General features: G+C 48.1%; 1 protein-coding gene across 6 annotated transcripts in view; it reads right to left on the reverse strand.

The window, feature by feature from the left end:
* Positions 1 to 20680, reverse strand: part of TACC3 (transforming acidic coiled-coil containing protein 3) — a 475241-nt gene that overhangs the window by 33574 nt on the left and 420987 nt on the right. For all 6 annotated transcript variants that reach the window (XM_078678629.1, XM_078678625.1, XM_078678627.1 and 3 more), the window contains exon 13: positions 4739 to 4899. In XM_078678629.1, coding sequence (XP_078534755.1) covers positions 4739 to 4899 — 161 coding nt within the window. The remainder of the gene's footprint in view (positions 1 to 4738; positions 4900 to 20680) is intronic.

Raw genomic sequence — 20680 nt, forward strand, 5'->3', positions numbered from 1 at the left:
TGGTATTCACCAACCGCAGTGCCAAGCTGGAGAAAGAGAACATGCACTTCCCAAGATGATCCAGCTTATTTGATTCCCTGTCTGGGGGTGCAGAAGTGAATGCGTCCTTGGAAGATGCTTGGACCACCAAGCTCTCAGGGAAGGGTGTTGGAAGAGGAAAATGGGATTGCCCAGAGCCGAGCGGTTGTCAATCGTCCATTCCACAGGAGCCCTTGTTCTGGGCTTGGACCAAATGCCCAGAAGGACGTCCGTGAGGGCTTCATTGAAGGGCAAAAGGGGTTCAGAAGTAGTTGCCGGCGGTTGAAGCACCTCTGTCCGGATGTTAGTCCTGACTGCCAATGTGGGGAGCTCCAGGCCCAAGGCCTCAACTGCCCTATGCACCACCACTGCATAGGACGCTCCCTCCTCCATAACCACAGTAGGGGGAGAAAGCATGCCATGGTCTGGGGAACTGTCCAGCTCACTGGTGTCACCCAATTCCTCTCGCCAGGCCGGCTCTTCCAGCTGGTCTGTCAAAGGGTCCAGCAAACCTTCCCAGTCCTCATCACCACCCACAGGCCGATAGGGAACACCTGGGATGAACAAGGGAACAAAATTACCCTCCGGCATTGGATTAGACGTCGATCCGGCTCCATCTCGGGGATGAGGCTGTGGATGGCGTCGGCCAGGGGCACGGCCGGCACCGGGGGTGTCGTTGCCCAAATTGGCACCGGGTAAGGTTGATTAAGGCCTGGATCCATGGGGCCCTCTGGTGACAAGGTCGCAAGCATCGAAGGCCCAAGGCCCCCAACCAATTAACCGGGGCCTGAAGGCACACCAGCGCGAGTCGAGCTTCCCAAATACACAGTGGAGGCCTTTGTAGAACGTACGGAGCTGGGCAAGGGGTGTCCGGCTTCCGGAAACGGGGGGATAAACCCCGTAGTTACAGAGTCAGGTGCAGGACACGGAGCCTTAGAGTGACTACGCTCCGGATTACGTGTTGCGTCAGCTGATCGACTGGGAGATGGCGAAGAGCGACAGTGCTTCTTTGCTTTCTTCTTGTGCTTGAACTTACCCAAAGAGCGCAAAGACTTGGACAAGGTGTAGTGGTTCCGTGAAAGGTCTCGCGACCTACCCCTTTAGCGAGACCGGGAGCGACGCAGAGCAGACTGGCAGGCCTACAAAAGCTTGTGGGACTGCTCCCGCAAAGACTTCGGATTCCTTGGTCCAACAGTTGGAGCATGACTTCAACAGACACCAGAGGCACACTAGGTGCGGGTCTGTCACAGATATCAGCCTGTGACAGGAGTCGTAAGGCTTGAAGTCGATCCGACGATGGGACATCCCTCATGCACCAGGGGTCGAAGACTCGAAAAAAAAGAGGTCGAAAAAAGTTTAGTCAAAAAGTGACTGCCGTGCAAGCTCTCTCCGGATCTGTGCTGGGATGGCACGGAAAAAAATAACTGACGTCAGCGGTCAGGGGAGGTGTCTAAGTAGGCACCGCAACGTCATACCACGACGTGGAGTCGACCGACGCCACCTACCGACGCGCAGGGGTACTGCTGAAGAAAAATTCTCCAGATCCAGTCTGACGCTGGGGGTAATTCTAAGGTAAAGAATCTATAACTAATAGTCTTTCAGATATGGTGATATTACACGCAAATATGTGATAAGATTAGTGTACAGAAATTTTCCATTCGCTTTAAATTTAATGTCCTTCAAAGAACATAGTACGTGTGCTTGGGCACCATTGCTAATAAATAAAGCTACACTTAGAAACAAGGATTTTTATCAGAACAGAAAGCACCCCTCTCCTATGGCAAATCTCTCTAACCCAAACTGCAACAAGGAATGAGCAGTAGATCATTAAATTAGATCATTGGTAGGATTTCAACACATTGGGAATTCACAGAGTTAGACATAAGTGCACCGCAACACAAGGTGAGCGCCAGCCCCTGGGAACAAGTGAACACTAACGCCACCACAACAGGAACCCCCATGCGGGGGGTTTGAACTATCGCCGCGATACAGAGATGCCCCGTATCTCGGAGCATGTGACCGGCAGTTGAAAGCAGCGGCGAAAGCAGGCTGAGAGGTGGAGGCCGGCCCGAACTGGGCTCACCCTACATCAAGTGCCCCTGCCTGCCGAATTCAAGAGTGTACAGCTCTCAGCCTTTCTGTGACCAGGGTGCCAAAAGCAGGGTTTAAAAGTTGTCTTGTGGGCAAGGTTCCTGTAGTAGAAGGTTCAATGTCAACATAGTAGCCCTGTTATTGAGACTCATATACCTGTGATTCTGGGCAAATCACTTAATCTCCCTGTGCCTAAAATGAATGCGTGTCCTCATGTAACGTAACTGGTGCTATGTAAAGCGCTCTGATACCTGATTCGGTTCGGGTCTAGTTCGCGCTATATAAAACTCTAAAAAAAAAAAAAAAAATAGGAGCCTCTGTATGGCCGCAGGGAGCAGCCACCATTTTCATCATCCATTGCACGTAACCTGAGGCGGGAGTGACCACGCTTCCGCGCCAATTTTGGACCACATTGCCTGGGCCCCAAGCCCCCAGCCCTAGCACAGATTGCGCACAGCTATTGTGCCCCGCCATCAATGAGTTTAGGCCCCAGGACAGACGGACATCCCAGATCACCCGGGCTGCATCATAGCTTAATCATCAGGCTGCATCACTGCGGCCGCCATCTTACTGGTGCGGTGCCCGGGGTTCGGCGGCGCCTGTCCTGTGGTGCTGCCCTGGTCCTTGCCGGCGCTGCTCGGCGTCCTGGGACTTCGGGGGGATTGGCGTCTTCTACCCCGGGCCATCCTCATAGCAGCGGAGACCTGTTCCGGCGTGAGCTGTCCGCCTCCTGGACCATCCCCATCGCTCAACAGCCGCCATCTCTCTGTAGCTACGCTGGAGGTGCAGCGGTGCCTGTCCTGTGGCACCGACCGGGTCCCTGCTGTGTGGGACGTGGAGGTGTTGCTGCCCCTGGAGCCAGTGGAGCTTTGCTTCCCCCATCCGCTGCCGGCGAGCACATGCCCTGGTGGGGCGAACAAGATGAGGTGCTGGTTGAGAACTCTAGGTCGGGCTGCGACCTTGGACGGTGAGCGACCCCGCTGCTATCCCTTTCCCTCCCGCAGCCAGCGTAGGATCGGCCCGGCCCAGGGGCCGGCTGCGGGAGCCTCAGCGCTCTAAGGCGCCTTGGGGACAGACTTCAACCATATGATGTGCACAATGTGCAATTCCACATTTGTCTTGTATCATATACCTTTGTAACATTGCTATTTGTTTGTCTTTTTTTTTTTAGTATGCATCACCATGCTCCAGTAACTGTTTCTAACCATGTAACTATTACTGAACTACCTTCCCCCTACACCTCCGCCATTTGAGAGCTAGCTATATTGTCTGATGCCCGATGGAGCTACCTGGTTTAGCTACAGGGGAGACAGGTCGGGGATTCCCTCCTTGGACATCACCTACCCAGTCTGTCTTTAGCCAGACTTCCTATCGTCTCTTCCCGCTTCTTCCCTCTATTATCACTACTTCTCTCCTCTCTCAATGTATTGAGACTGAACTATTCTGTCTGATGCCCGATGGAGCTACCTGGTTTGGCTATTGGGGAGATGGGCCGTGGACTCCCTCCTTGGTCGTCACCTACCCAGTCGGCCTTTAGACAGATTTCATTTTGTCTCTCCTTGTTGTCTCTTCCCCTATCCTCCCTTTCTCACCTTCCCTGTCCCCTCCCCTCTACGTTCCATTTATTTCGCCACCCATGTTCCTTAAATGTTTCCTATTGAGACCTAGCTATTTGGCCAGAGACCGATGGAGCTACCGGATAGCTATAGAGGAGATGGGTTTTGGGACTCCCCCTTGACCGTCACCTATCCAGCAGGTCTTTGGGCAGACTTTCCTTCATCTTTCTGCCGTATCTCCCTCCCATCCTGTTTTTCTGCGAACCTCTTCCCTCGACACTTGAGACCGAACTACTTGGTCTGATGCCCGATGGAGCTACCTGGTTTAGCTATAGGGGAGATGGACCGTGGATTCCCTCCTTGGTCGTCACCTACCCAGTCGGTCTTTAGACAGACTTCCTCTCGTCTCTACGGTTGTCACTTCCCTTATCCTCACTTTCTCACCTCACCTACCCCCCACTTCTTTTCTCTCTCCTCTCCTAATGTAGTGCTGACTGTTCGTTGTAAGGTGTAATTGTTGATCTTTTTCTGTTTTAATGTTAACCACATTGTTGCACTTCCTTTCGTCCCCCCTGCTGTCTCCTCCCGCATCCTCCCTCTTTTTATGTCTCTTCTCCCCTCTCTCAATGTATTGAGACTGAACTTTTTTGTCTGATGCCTGATGGAGCTACCTGGTTTAGCTATAGGTGCGATGGGCCGTGGATTCCCTCCTTGGTCTTCACCTACCCTGACGGTCCTTAGATAGACTTCTTTTCGTCTCTCCGTATTGTCTCTTCCCTTATTATCCCTTTCTCACCTCCCCTGCCCCCTACACTACCTCTCTCTCTCCTTTCTCCCCTCTAATTGTATTGCCTATTCTTTTTATGGGATTTATTGTGTAATTGTTGAACTTTTTCTGTTGCATTGTTGATTGTCATGTAAAGCTCTCGGATACCTCCGGGTCTAGCCAGCACTATATAAAACTCTTTAAATAAATAAATTGAAATATTTTGCATGAGGATCCGCAAATTCAAGAATTCACGCAAAAAACTTCCTATGATGACAAAAAGCCAACCACAAATCGGAAACATTACCTTGCGAAAACCCTCAATGCCCTCTTTCTGTTTTTCAAACCGCTTGAAAAGGTCAGAAAAGGACTTCTCCGTTGAGTTTAGGTCAATCTGCAGTTGCTGTTTTTCAAGTATTAGCTTCTGGGCTTCCAATTTTGCATGTTCCTTTTGTTTCACAGAATCCTCTACAATTAAAGAAAAAAACACCTCTGTAAACAAGCTATAACTCCATTCAAACAAACCCTACCTGGAAGCATAATTCACAATTTAAGTTAGAAAAAATAATTGTCTTCTTAAAAAAGCATAGTAAGATGCAAAGTACTGGTTCAGTCGCAAGTGGTTTCAAGGGTGGAATACAATGAAAACAAGCATTTGCAATGCAATAGGTCTCGCATTAGGAAAGTTTGAGGTATTGGTATTACAAAGGACACATTTTTTATTTATGTTTTGGTTTTGAAAATCGCGAAATTAATAGCTTTGTCATTTACAATGCCAATAGTTTTAACTTTTGCAAACGTGACCCCTATAGCATTTGTAATGAAATACTTGTTGTATTTACAGGACTTAGATGTATTAATATTACAAATAACAATGGCTTTTATTTTTTTTAATAATTAATACTTAAATAAAAGTTATTGTAATTTATAATGGCAATAGCTTAAACGTTTGTAAATAACTTTTGGGAAGATTATGTTCAGTGTATTTTATTGTGATGAAAATCCAAGAACAGAAGTGAAATATTAACATCTTTTTGTGACATTTGTAACAAAGCTTGACACATTGAGAGAACATATTAGAACCAGTTGTTGTTGAATGGTTGCACAGAGTGATGCTGTGGCCTTCAGTGGTGCTGAGTGATGCTGTGGCCTTCAGTGGTGCTGAGTGATGCTGTGGCCTTCAGTGGTGCTGAGTGATGCTGTGGCCTTCAGTGGTGCTGAGTGATGCTGTGGCCTTCAGTGGTGCTGAGTGATGCTGTGGCCTTCAGTGGTGCTGAGTGATGCTGTGGCCTTCAGTGGTGCTGAGTGATGCTGTGGCCTTCAGTGGTGCTGAGTGATGCTGTGGCCTTCAGTGGTGCTGAGTGATGCTGTGGCCTTCAGTGGTGCTGAGTGATGCTGTGGCCTTCAGTGGTGCTGAGTGGTGCTGTGGCCTTCAGTGGGGCTGTGGCCTTCAGTGGGGCTGTGGCGTTGAGGGATGCTGTGGCGTTGAGGGATGCTGTGGCGTTGAGGGATGCTGTGGCGTTGAGGGATGCTGTGGCGTTGAGGGGTGCTGTGGCGTTGAGGGGTGCTGTGGCGTTGAGGGGTGCTGTGGCGTTGAGGGGTGCTGTGGCGTTGAGGGGTGCTGTGGCGTTGAGGGGTGCTGTGGCGTTGAGGGGTGCTGTGGCGTTGAGGGGTGCTGTGGCGTTGAGGGGTGCTGTGGCGTTGAGGGGTGCTGTGGCGTTGAGGGGTGCTGTGGCGTTGAGGGGTGCTGTGGCGTTGAGTGGTGCTGTGGCGTTGAGTGGTGCTGTGGCATTGAGGGGCTGTGTTGGAAGGTGGATTTGGAGGGTGGATTTGGATGTAGGATTTTGAATTGGATGGTGTAGTTTGATGGTGTAGTTGGAGGGTGTAGCTGGAGGGTGGCGTTGGAGGGTGGATTTGGATGTAGGATTTTGAATTGGATGGTGGAGCTGGGAGGGTGGAGCTGGGAGGGTGGAGCTGGGAGGGTGGAGCTGGGAGGGTGGAGCTGGGAGGGTGGAGCTGGGAGGGTGGAGCTGGGAGGGTGGAGCTGGGAGGGTGGAGCTGGGAGGGTGGAGCTGGGAGGGTGGAGCTGGGAGGGTGGACTTGGGAGGGTGGACTTGGGAGGGTGGACTTGGGAGGGTGGACTTGGGAGGGTGGACTTGGGAGGGTGGACTTGGGAGGGTGGACTTGGGAGGGTGGACTTGGGAGGGTGGACTTGGGAGGGTGGACTTGGGAGGGTGGACTTGGGAGGGTGGACTTGGGAGGGTGGACTTGGGAGGGTGGACTTGGGAGGGTGGAGTTGTATTTTGAGGGTGGAGTTGGAGTCCATAGTTGTAGTTTGCGGGTGGATTTGGAGGGTGGATTTGGAGGGTTGATTTGAAGGCCGGAGTTGTAGTTGGAGGGTGGAGTTGGATGGTGTTTTTGGAGGGTGGATTTGTAGTTGGAGGAAGGAGTGGAGTGTGAATTTGGAGTGTTGAGTTGGAGGGTGTAGTCGGAGGGTGTATTTGGAGGGTGTAGTAGTGCTTGGATGGTGGATTTGGATGGTGGATTTTGAGGGTGAAGTTGGAGGGTAGAGTGGTGAGCGGGTAGAGTGGTGGTGCTAGAGTGTGGGCACTAGAGTGGTGTATAGGGTGGTGGTGTATAGGGTGGTGGTGTATAGGGTGGTGGTGGATGAATGTGTTTTGCAATGAAAGCATGTTCAGCCACAAAGAAACATCCAGCCGTGGGTGCTACATCAACGAATATTTCATTTTTTATTCGTTATTCCATGCTGTGGTTGTAGTCACCACATTTTTTTACATTAATCAATTGGCAGCGTATGAGTGACGCAATCTAACACTACGGCGTTTGTCTGCAGTACGGTGTATGTGATGAGGGGCGTGGGAAAGCCCTGCTAAAGCAACAGGCATCCGAGCTGCTGTGTGGCCCGTCTCCATGAGCAGCAGGCCGGGCGCTGTGAGAGGCCGGCTGCTGTCACGTGCCTCTGAAGACGCTGACTCAGGGGCAGGATACAGAGGTTTAGGGCTGTATTTGCAAGGAAAGCCTCGCCAGTTCGGACGTACGGAATGTGCGTCACTGAATATTTGATCATGATTGTCTCAGCACGTATTAGGATTCCATTAAATCCAACAGCTCACGAAAAGGCGCGGGGGTGGTTCATGGAGTCACTGGGTAAAACAGGTCAAGGTCTGAAGGTGTGACTGGGAGCGGAGACTGAAGGGGGCTATAAAATATATATATATCTATATTCACTGAAAAAAACATAGGTTATAGACCATATATAGTTAGGAATTAGCATTTACAAAACCTTGAAAATTCACTGAAAAAACCATGGGATATAGACCATATATAGTTAGGAATTAGCATTTACAAAACCTTATTTTACTCACACAAAACCATTGAAATTCCATATATAGTTAGTTGCACTAACTATATATCGCGCACCCGCAATCCACTGCTGATGATGTCACATATTACATCATTCATGACATGGTCAGTGACATCACTGATGACATCTCAAATGACATCACTGATGACATCACTGATGACATCATCCAGTGACTGTTTCTGTAAAGTTTAAATATGTTTTACATATTGAAGAATGAGTAGATGTAGAAGTGTCTGGATGAAGGATTTAGTAGGTGCGTGACTGACTGTATGAGTGAGTGATTAAATGTGTCTCACTGAGTGCATGGGTTAGTGACTAAACTGTCTTAATTTGTGCATCATTATGTCTGTTGTTCTGTAAACTGCTGCATGTGTTGATCAGTAGCTATATGAGTAACTATATGGGTTATTGATTGATTGTCCAAGTATTTGTATGGGAGACTGAGTGTGTGTGTGGCTGGCTGGGAGATGTGTGACTCTGTGCAGATCAATGGGTTCTTGTATCAATGATTGTATAAGAGTAAGAATGCGTTAGTATATGTTTGAAAATGTAAGGTACTCTATGTTTAACTGTATAGATTAGAAAATGGAAGTGTGATTGATTCTTTACAGTACTGACTAGGTGTGTGAGTAACTCCATGGATGAGTGGCAGAGTGTGAGTGTCTGTATAGGTGTATGAGTGCATATGATAGTGTTGTAAAGATGAGTGATTGTATATATGAATGATTGTATGGGTGAATGAGTGAATGTGTGTGTAGACGTAGGAATCAGTGAGTGCGTATGTAGTAACTAGTATTGGTGTGTCAATGGTTTAAAAAATTATATTCTGTATTTAACACTGGGTGTAAGAGAGGTTATATTAAAGTGTGAGGAGATGCATTGTATTGTCACATGAATGATATCAGTGATGTGACCATTGATGTCATCAGTGATGTCATTTGAGATGTCATCAGTGATGTCATTTGAGATATCAGTGATGTCATCAGTGATGTCATTTGAGATGTCATCAGTGATGTCATCAGTGATGTCACTGACCATGTCATGAATGATGTAATATGTGACATCAGCAGTGGATTGCGGGTGCGCGATATATAGTTAGTGCAACTAACTATATATGGAATTTCAATGGTTTTGTGTGAGTAAAATAAGGTTTTGTAAATGCTAATTCCTGACTATATATGGTCTATAACCCATGGTTTTTTCAGTGAATTTTCAAGGTTTTGTAAATGCTAATTCCTAACTATATATGGTCTATAACCTATCGTTTTTTCAGTGTATTTCAATGGTTTTTTATTAGCAAATATCAAAAGCTTTAAAATGTCAAGTACGTGGTAGGTAAAAACATTTTCGTGTTTATGCACGCTGATGTGCTTTGAACGCTGCCCCCCCCCCCTCTTTTCTTTTAGGAGTATCTCTCTTTGCAGATAGTGAAGGGTAGGTAACGCAGGCCTTTGCCCCCGTTGTAATCCGTCGTGCCTGCTTCCCTCTCCATTTGATTGATTGTTATCCAAGCATTTATTGTTTTGGAATTAGTTCTCTTTGGTTCATTCTCTATTTACAAACAAGCACAGAGTCGCAATACTCTGTTTAGTCTTTGCAGATAGTGAAAAATCGTTAGAAAAAACAAAAAGGAATCAAGCAAAATCAGTAGGCCACTAATGGGATCTCTTTTTGACCTCGCTAAAATAGAAACATTAGGAACAACCCCTCATGAGAAATATGAAACTAGTGAGAGGAACCGAGCTCGACGCCATGATGGCTGCAAGACAGCTCGGCTCCGCCGCCCACCCCGCCCAAAATAACGACAAACCCTATGCAAATATTATAAATATATACAACACACCAGCAAAGTAACAGGGTAAAACGTTTTATTAAATAACTATTTACATGGCAGCCTGCTGCAACATCGATCCAAATGCATGCCGCCGTTCCCGGGACTTCTCCCCGACTACTCTGCGGCCCACGAGATGGAGAGGCCGGGGCGTTGACTAGGCGGGGCCTCCGGCCGCAACCACAGCGCCAACGATCGCTGCTGACGGAGGGGAGCCTTGCCGGTGAGAGCCACTGATCTGAAGAACCGCTGCCTGCGGTGCCTCCCTGAGCCGCTTGACGGAGGCCCCCGAGGGGCGGTGTGGTGGCGCGGACTCGGAGGGGGCGCTTGGCTCCTGCCCCCTCCCCAAGTCTTGTTGCCCTGGTGTGGCCTGAGATCGCCCCCGACATAGGCGGCCGGCTCCCGGGGTCAGGCAGAACTTTTTGGTGACTCTTCCATTCTGGACCTTGTCCCACAATCCGTTTGACCTGAAGACACGTCCTGCGGTGCCCTGGTCCGACCATCACATATACCTGCGCCAGGAGACGGCGTGGGGTGCACTGGAAGGGAGAGGCAGCGCGAACGAGCCTCCCCCACCTCCCCAGGTGGAGGTTTCTCAGCTGCACCCCAGCGCTTCACTCGGCCAGCTGAATTGCGCCCGCTCTTGCGGCACAGTGCCTCGCTCGGCCAGCTGAGTTGCGCCTGCTCTTGCTATTACAGCGTCTCACCCGCCATCCGGCTGAATTGCACCCACTCTTGCGGCACAGCGACAGGCGGCTGCCACGGAGCTCACGAAATGGCGGTCGGCTCCACAGACTTGGGCCTGGCCTGCAAGGATGGCTCTGGGCAACCCTGGAACTCGGACGCTTGACTGCTAGGGCATGGGCCCCATTGCCAAAAGCATCCCCTCAGCCTTGAAGATTCTACAAGAGTCACCGGGGCCCCCGACTCCCGCAGACTTCCGGTGGGGAGCGACTGCCATGATTGCTCGCGGAATGGCCACGACGTAGCCACGGGGTGCTCTTATGCTGACGCCAGCTTCAGTCTGAAACATCCAGAAACACTGTAAACTACCAATTCGATCAGTTCCGGTGGAGCCCCAACGTGACCTGGTAGAGAAGAACTTGCCCTCCCCTCTTTGACTGATGGTTCTTGTTGCCTGTCCCTTCTGTTGTCATTTAACGGAACTTTTTGGACTGCTGAAAGGGGTTCTGTTCCGACCGCTGGTTGGTGGAGACATTTTGACTATATTCTGGACCTGCCCGGCCTCGCCCAAAATGGCGTCGGTATAAATGAAACTCACAACTCCTTGATGTGTACTGGTTGCTCAGCCTTGATATCACGAGATATGTATGCAGTTTTGGAGCACATGGCGGACGGGTACTGATTGAACATTTACACATCCCTATTGATATTAAGTTCTGATGTATTATTCATTACTGTACTATTGAAAGTTCGAATTACCGTTACTCATGGTACTTGCCCGCAAATGTATATCTAGATAATTTCATTGTAACTGGTCCTGTCGTACTTTCATTATAAAATTAACGTCCACCGATTCCGCAACTGTTAGACACCTTAATTCCTGCAACCTAATGGCCCGCCCGTTACGTTTTTCTACAGTGTAAAGGTCCCCTCATCATATACGATTCCAGTTTGCTCCGTGGCCGGCCCACGTGGTTGTAGGCCCGTATTTGTATACTGACATTTTTGCAAAAATGAGTTTTCGAAGGAAGTATGGAATCAGCGTCATAACAATCGTCTAGGTTGGTAGGATATTAGAATAATGGCTGTTATTCCCAAACAATAGAAGACAGATAATGCAGACCCTTTGCCTGAATTTTGGATTGATTGAAATTTGTATCCGTCACACCTGCCCTTTTTCCAGAATTGTTAGAAAATGGTCGACCGTAGCTTAAGGTATCTGCCGAATGTAAGGTGTGGTATTTTGTCCCATAAAATAAGACTAATTGAGAAACAAATACACGAAGAGGGAACTCTAATTTAGAGACAAACAAAATGAAACATTTTTTGGCACCATAAGAAGGGGAGGATATGTTACACAGAAAAATAATGCGAAAGGGATAGCCAAGATCTGTTGTATCACACGTTCCTGCAGCTAGTCTGATACATGGTAAGTAGAAGCTTTTTCGTGTTTGCGCGCGCTGACATCCTTTGAATGCTGTATTTATTTATTTATTTATTTGGACATTTATAAAGCGCCTGGTGACGCCCGAGGGCGTGTCCCCGCACTATGGTAAGTGAGCAGTTGCCATCCCCCCCTCCCCCAGGAGTTACCTTCTAAAAAGGTGAGTTTTTAATTTTTTTCTAAACAGGGCCTCTGATGGCTCAAGACGCAGGTCAGGGGGCAAGACATTCCAACATTTGGGAGCCAGGTATCTGAAAGATCTCCCCCCCATCCGTGCCTTCCTAACTCTGGGCACCACCAGCAGTCCCGTCTGTGAGGACCGTAAACTGCGGGTAGGCTCATAGTGGGACACCAAACTCTGGAGCGGCACAGGGGCTTTGCCGCTCAGAATGCGATGGCACGTTGAGAGGGCCTTAAACTCAACTCTCTTCTCCATCGGGAGCCAATGGAGAGCTTGGAGAGCGGGTTTAGAAGGTGACCTTCTCGGGAGTCTAAGCACGAGCCGTGCTGCGGCATTTTGGAGCACCTGGAGGCGGCCCATGACCTTGCCTGAAGCCCCCAGATAGAGCAGGTTCCCGTAGTCTAAGCGCGAGGTGACCAGTGCGTGCACCAGCGTCCTACGAGCCGAAATGGGAAGCAGATCTAACACCTTCCTCAGAGTTCTCAGGACACTGAAACACACCCCTGTCACCCGGCCAACCTGCGGGCCAAAGGCAAGGTCTTTGTCAAGCCACATGCCAAGATTCTTGGCCTCCAGACTGGGAGTGGGGGCCTCGCCCAAGCAGGGTGGCCACCATGCAGGCGACCACGCAGAAGGCCCGCCCCCCACCACGATCACCTCGGTCTTGCTACCGTTCAATTTTAAACAGTGTGCGGACATCCAGGCTGCAAGATCTTGCATGCAGTTCCTGAAGGTGTCCGCCGCAAGGCCGGGGGAACGAGACAGGGAGACGACCAACTGCGTGTCGTCGGCGTAAGACACCAGGTGGAGGCCGTGGCCCTCCGCGATGGCTGCTAAAGGGGAGACGTAGATGTTGAATAAGGTCGGGCTCAGGGACGAACCCTGTGGTACGCCCTGGCCCAACTCGATCTCCCTCGAATAGCATTCTCCCATCCTGACTTGGAAGCACCTGTCAGACAGGAAGGACCTGATCCAGCCAAGCGCAGCGCCTGTGACCCCACCTTCACTCAGACACTGTAGCAAGATGGTATGTGCTACAGTGTCGAATGCTGCACTTAAGTCGAGTAGGATCAGCGCCATAGTCTGGCCCTCATCCGCACCCTGTCGGAGTGCCTCCACCGCCGCAAGAAGCGCAGATTCCGTTGAGTGGCGGGGACGGAAGCCAAATTGCGAGTCGTGGAGTAGCGATGCCTCCTCCACGAACTGCATCAATTGAGTGTTAGCAATTTTCTCCGCTATTTTAGCCATATAAGGCAGAAGAGAGATGGGGCGGAGATTGTCGAATTTCTCAAAATTCACATTGGCCTTTTTTTGCAGGGGGAGTACAACTGCCCGCTTCCAAGCCTTGGGGACACTCTGGGACAGAAAAGAGGAATCGAGTAGATTACGAACGTAAGGTTCAAGCACCTGCAAACTACCCTTAAGTCGACTTGGGGTCGTCGGGTCTCTAGGAGAGCCAGATTTAATTGACCCGCAGATGCGGATTAGCTCTTCTGTGGGCGGGGTGCAAATAGAGGTAAGCTGACGTACTCCCATCTTTTTGACACCCTTCCCCCATGTGGGAGCGTTTAGTGTCTGCCGAGGAAAAGAGTTATAGAGGAGGGTGACCTTATTAGTGAAAAACTCTGCAACACGGTCACATCCCTCCACCGTGCAGAGTTTCGAGGGGCATGCAGGAGATTTGCCTATGGTGATGGACTTGTAGATTGAAAAGAGCTCCTTGGTGGACTGCTCAGCTCCTTCAATCCTAGCACAGAAGTACGCTGTTTTGCCTTTCCGTAGCAGTTTATGGTAGCTACGCCTACAGTTAGTGTACTCTGCTTTAGCGGAGGCGGAATATGCTACTCTCCATTGTCTTTCCGCCTTTTTGCACGCTGCTTTTGCCACTTGCATATCAGCATTGAACCAGAGAGCAGATCTTTTTGCTCGGCCCCCCAGTTTGGCCGCCCCCCCTTTCTTTTCTCCTCTGTAGGTTACATCGGAGTTCCGACTGAAGAATGGAGTGGACATGGACCGCACCGTGCTCCATGTAGGGAAAGACATAGACAAGCGCTGTGAGATATTGCATGGAGTGCAGACCATCACTGTGAACGTGAAAAATTGTATGGTGTGACTGTGCGTACATGCCCTGATTGTATGGTATGAATGTGTATGTATTCCATATGCCCGGCCGATAAACGTTCTGTTTGCACAACTGCCGCGTTAGAAAACAACATCGTGACGCGTCGCGTAACCGCGACGTATCGCGTTATCGCGTAATGCGTCATATGACGCGCCGCGTTAGCGCACCCGGAAGTGCTCCGGTGCGCGAGGCGCGAAGCGCAGCTTCCAGGAAGCGATCCGGGGCGCGGCGCGCGTAACGTAAGCATAACAGGTCATGTGACTTGTTAATAAAACTTTTCATTGGTTCATTTCACTTTTGGGTTCCTAATGATGTAAGGCTAGGTCATGTGACCTAAAAATAACACTTTTCATTGGTTTAGAACTATTTTTTGTCCCAAATGATGAAAACCCCTCCATGTTTCCTCCCTCTGACTTTCATCTTTGTGAGAGGAAAACCTTTTTTCATCACTTAGCAATGATCAAGTGTTGTAGCTTCAACTGGTGCATCCCCACCACCACCACCACCTCCACCTCCTAGGAAGAGAGTACCACCTCCTCAGGTGGTAGTTGAGCAAGAGGTGCCCCCCCCCCCACCTTCTTGTTGCCTGATTCGGCCAGCTCAATCGATCGAGCATGAGACTCTGTTGTGATCTGAAGAACCGCTGCCTGCGGTGCCTCCCTGAACCGCTTGACGGAGGCCCCCGAGGGGCGGTGTGGTGGCGCGGACTGGGAGGGGGCGCTTGGCTCCTGCCCCCTCCCCAAGTCTCGCTCGGCCAGCTGAGTTGCGCCCACTCTTGCGGCCTACGACATGGAGGCCGGGGCATTGACTAGGCGGGGCCTCCGGCCGCAACCACAGCGCCAACGATCGCTGCTGACGGAGGGGAGCCTTGCCGGTGGGAGCCACTGATCTGAAGAACCGCTGCCTGCGGTGCCTCCCTGAACCGCTTGATGGAGGCCCCCGAGGGGCGGTGTGGTGGCGCGGACTGGGAGGGGGTGCTTGGCTCCTGCCCCCTCCCCAAGTCTTGTTGCCCTGGTGTGGCCTGAGATCGCCCCCGACATAGGCAGCCGGCTCCCGGGATCCGGCGGAACTTTTTGCCTTTTGGTGACTCTTCCATTCTGGACCTTGTCCCACAATCCGTTTGACCTGAAGACACGTCCTGCAGTGCCCTCGCAATGCGGCCTGGTCCCTGAATGTGTGCAGGGGGACGGTATTGATTGGATCAAGATGGCGGCTTCACACAAAGCTGACTCAAGTGTTGCTGCTGATGCTATGCAGACAAAAACTGGTTTTCAGTTTGTACATTCTTCAGGATTTTTCCATCCAAGGCTGGTTGAGAGTTTGTAGAACGATGGCTTCAGATTTTCAACATACTACTCTTCAACATTCTTCATAAATGTAACAATGTGAGACTCACTAGGAGAACGGCCGTTTATCTTTCCTTTCAAAATGCTGCCAACAATATTTTCTGAATGGAAGACACCATCTTGTAGCATAAAGGGCTGCGTCAAGGGTGGTATTGCCCAGAATGTCTTGTATTAATAAAGCTTCGAAGTAATGTTACCCATGATACTCGCCCATGGTGTGCGTATGGACGATTTTATTGTAACTGATCCTGTTATACTTTCAATTAAAAAATCAACCTTCACTGATTCTGCAACCGTTTGTCACGTTTAGTTTTTTCAATTAAATGGCTCGCTTGTTACATACTCCTATACCCCTGTCTTTTGAAAGACACCATCTTGTAGAATAAAGGGCTGCGTCAAGGGTGGTATTGCCCAGAATGTCTTGTTTTCTAGTGCTCGTAATGACGAAGCCAGAACTGCCGAAAGGGATTCTGGTCCTGCCGCTACTTATTGGAGACATTGAACTAAACTCCGGACCTGCCTGGCCTCGACCAAAATGGCGCCAGTATGGGAGCGAATTGCAACTCCTTATGACGTTCTAGTTACTTAGCCTGGACGTTATGGGGGATGTATGCGGTCTTTCTGCACATGGCGGGCGGGGAAGGGTACTGACTAGGAATACGGACAACCCTATTGATGTCGATTTTTCATTATTGATTATTGTATTAATAAAGCTTCGAAATAATGTTACCCATGATACTCGCCCATGGTGTGCGTATGGACGATTTTAGCGGTCGCTCCATTGGCGTTCTGGCAGCGAGCCTCTGGAACACATTACCCGTTGACATCCGTGCCATACCGGACCTACTGTCTTTTCGAAGAGCCATCAAAACTTTTCTGTTCCCATTACTCTAACCTTGCTCCGCTTGATTTTTTTCTTGTGGTTGTGTTTTATCCATGATAGCGCCGGGACACCACTTTGCTGCGGCAGCTGAGAGCTCTATAAATTTTATAACATAACATAACATTGTAACTGATCCTGTTATACTTTCAATTATAAAATCAACCTTCACTGATCCTGCAACCGTTTGTCACGTTTAGTTTTTTTAATTAAATGGCTCGCTTGTTACATACTCCTATACCCCTGGCTTTTGACCCTTTCCTACGCGCGGTCTGTACTACCGCCCTCGGGCGATCTATGTAATGAACAGACTACCATTGCCGAAACACAAGGGAATGCATCTCAGAGAGATAAGTCAAGTACGTGGTAGATAAAAACATTTTCGTGTTTATGCACGCTGATGTGCTTTGAACGCTGCCCCCCCCCCCCTCATCATTTAGATTACCACCGCCCATTGCACAAAACCGTACCGGGCGCTCCCCACGCAAAACAAAAAAAACTATTTAAAAAAAAAAAATTTATTTATTTTTTTGCCCCGCGGGGCCCTTTTAAAGCCTCCACATCAAACCTACTATGCCTCCTTATGGTCATTTCCCCCTTTGTTTTGGCCTCCTCATGTCTCTCGAGCCTACCGAGAGACAAGATGGCGGCCGCTCCGGACTGTTTAGAATGTTGACAGACACCGGAGAGCCAATCAGCTTCGCTTCGCGAAGTTCCGTTACGCGTCAAGTACGCGAACCGGAGCGCTACCCGGAGCGCTGTTACAGATATATATATTTTTTTGAACGTTAATTTATCAAAATCCACTGGAGCACATATATTGAGACCTAACAAAGGCACATCGGGCTACCAGTCCCTACAATTTTGCCAAGTTTCGTGCAAATCCATTCAGCCGTTCGAGCTAAAAGTGAGGCCAACCGCCCTATGGAAATTAACATGGGGAAAACGCGTTTTGGGACCCCCCTTTTTTCTCGGCCCCCCCTTGACGAAACCCCCCCAAATTTTCAGGGGCTGCTCAGAAACAAAATGTTCCATTTTCCTGAAAATTTCAGGCAATTCCGTCCACAAACGCCAAAGTTATTAGACATAGAATTTTCTAAAATCCCATAGAGAAAAAATCCTAACTATATATACCTACTGGCGACCGCCAGTAGGTAATATATCTATATTCACTGAAAAAACCATAGGTTTCACACCAGTTATAGTTAGGAATTAGCATTTAAAAAACCTATTAAATTCACTGAAAAAACCATAGGTTTCACACCAGTTATAGTTAGCTGGAAATTTTACTCGCATAAAACCATTGAAATTCCCACGTTATAGTTAGTTGGACTCACTATAACTTGCGCGTGCAATGCACTGCTGATGACGTCACATATTACATCACTCATGACATGGTCAGTGACATCACTCATGACATCACTGATTACATCATCCTTGTGACAGAGTGACAGACCTCCTTTCACTGTAATGTAACCCTTGAAACACATATTGAAAAATAGAAACAAAAATTTTCAAAAAAATGGAGATACCCCTACCACTTACAACAACCAATTCAATAATTCCACCATCTATATACACATGCACTAATTCACCAACAGTTCTATATAGTCACTTATACATATACTCACTCATCATATGTAGTGATACACCTATACATCCTGTTACACACCGACAGTCATCCAAAAGTTACTCACACACATACTCACACATGCAAATAAACTATTGAACATCCATTTATTTGTATATACAGCTATACACACTACCACCTTACTTCTAAGGAAACTTACACATACTTACTCTGTTAAACAATCACTTATAGAAATACATACTTATTTAAACAGGAACTCTTACAATCTCTTACTCTCACATGTACTCACTTATATACATCAATATTCACATATACTAGATTAAAACATATGTAGTTACTGATAAAGACACTAGTGAAACAGTCATTCACTCACTAACATACACATATACACACTCATCCACCCATATAGTCCTGCACATATGCGGTCTTCAAAAGACATACAAAGAGAGAGTCACTCATTCATACATCTATGTACTAAGTAATACCCCCACCAAACCATACAAACACTCATACGGATACTAAGAAAAATATCTAATAACCCATATACATACACATGTAGCTACTCACCAACCCATGCAACCACTTATACACAAAGTGAAACGCTAATCCATATATTTAAATATTTAAACATTACTCACTAATATAAGTATTCACTAAGATATTCAATAACATATACATATATAACACATTTATTTTTCAGAAAGACACACATTCACTAATGTCATGAGTCATTCAGTGATGTCATGAGTGATGTCACTGACCATGTCATGAGTGATGTAATATGTGATGTCATCAGCAGTGCATTGCACGCGCAAGTTATAGTGAGTCCAACTAACTATAACGTGGGAATTTCAATGGTTTTATGCGAGTAAAATTTCCAGCTAACTATAACTGGTGTGAAACCTATGGTTTTTTCAGTGAATTTAATAGGTTTTTTAAATGCTAATTCCTAACTATAACTGGTGTGAAACCTATGGTTTTTTTTCCAGTGAATTTCAATGGTTTTTTAATAGCAAATCTCTATAAGTATAAAAAGTCAAATTTTCTTATTTTTGGCCCCGGAGCGCTCCCGGGGCGCGTACCGGTGAACGCACGGGTAAGCGCAATGCATTGGCGCGCACCGGTGAGCGTCCCGTTAGCGCTATTCTCGCGAACAAAAACAACATTGTGACGCTTCGCATAACCGCGTGATGCGTCATATGACGCACCGCGTAAACGCACCCGGAAGCACGCGAGCGCATACTATCGAGCATCTTCCTGACGCGCTTACGCTACGTGCCCCGGGGCACATCACATAATTGCGAACATTAATTTCCTTGCTATGCTTCTACTGGGTTTGCTATGGGTGCAAATGTGCAGCAGCTCAGATTTAAGCCAGACTTTCTAGGTTTTTGGACAGCCAATGATTACGGTGCAATGTAGTTTGAGATTACCAGTGGCACACCACAAATTTGGGTACTAAAAAAGGATATACACATTAAGATCTGTATACTTAAATCTCCGACGGTTACTTAAACGGGTGGGTAAGCAGTACATGTTTGGGTCCTGCATACAGTAATCACACAAAGATCCATTTTTTCTTCGTAATAAGGGCTTTTAAAGCACCCTACTCACACATGAGTGTCTCAAAGCACTGGGTGGGGTGTGGAGGGGGGGTGCAGCTCCAGGTGAGTCTAAAAACCAGGTCTTGAGGCTCTTCCTGAATGTCTGCAGGGTTGGGGGGGGGAGGGAAGGTGGAAGTGTCCAATGTTGACTGGGAGCTTGTTTCTGGCCTTGGCTGCGATATAGGAGAAAGCTCTTCCACATGATCTGGTTCAGAGGAAGCGCATGTCTGCTAGGGCGAGGTCAGCAGAGCGGAGGTTCCTTTTGGGTGCGTGGAATGAGATTCTTTGAGGTATTTGGGTTCAATGTTGTGGAGGGACTTGTAGGCATGGGTGAGTAGTTTGAAGGTTATTCTCTTCTCTTCATAAATGAAGAGAATAATTTACATATAGAAAAGGGAATAGTTAACAGGAAGATGGAGTAGTTTATTACATGCAACTCCAGTTCTCTTGTAGGGGTATTTCCGTGATAGTCATAATCATGTGAATAGTCCCGCCCATATGCGTGGATCCCAGAGCACTTCATTAAATATATCTTCTTAAGTTGTCATCTTCTGCCTTTCTTCAGGAAGACCTGCATAGACACTTAAGAGATAAAAAGACAATAATGCATCCTAACTACCTAGGCTACACTGGCCATTACTTCATCTTGAAGTGAGAAAAAATAGCCAGTAACTTTTAAATTTAGCAATTTTACTGAGTTTCAACACATAGAAAACTCCCCCTTCACAAAGCTTTTTCATGATGGAGATGAAAGGGTTGGACAGAGAAGCCCCCACAGGCTTCCATTATGTGTCTGCAAATGGATACCGTGCCTTTAAGAGTCTCCAGAGATCTCCGGTAGCCCATGATGCACAGCCAGAGGCAGTTACTTTCAGTTCTTTTTGAAGGCGTAGCGTAGCAATGCCTGCTGAATCTTGGGTATGTCTGTTTCTGCCACCGGGGAGGGGGCTGAACTGGAGTTATAGGTAAGAAATTACTCCTCTTGTAGGGGATTTCCGTGTATAGTCAATCATGTGAATAGAATAGCAAGCCCATCCCAAAAAACAACTCGCCAGCGGTGGAAGAAACAGAGAATAACCTCACTTTTGTGCAAATAGATTCCTAAGTGAAGACTGTCCAACCTGAGCATCTGCCCTAGCATCAGTGTCTAGGCAGTAGTGCTTAGTAAATGTATGGCCTGA

Source organism: Lissotriton helveticus, chromosome 2_2 (assembly GCF_964261635.1).
Source record: "Lissotriton helveticus chromosome 2_2, aLisHel1.1, whole genome shotgun sequence".
NCBI classification, from domain to species: domain Eukaryota; kingdom Metazoa; phylum Chordata; class Amphibia; order Caudata; family Salamandridae; genus Lissotriton; species Lissotriton helveticus.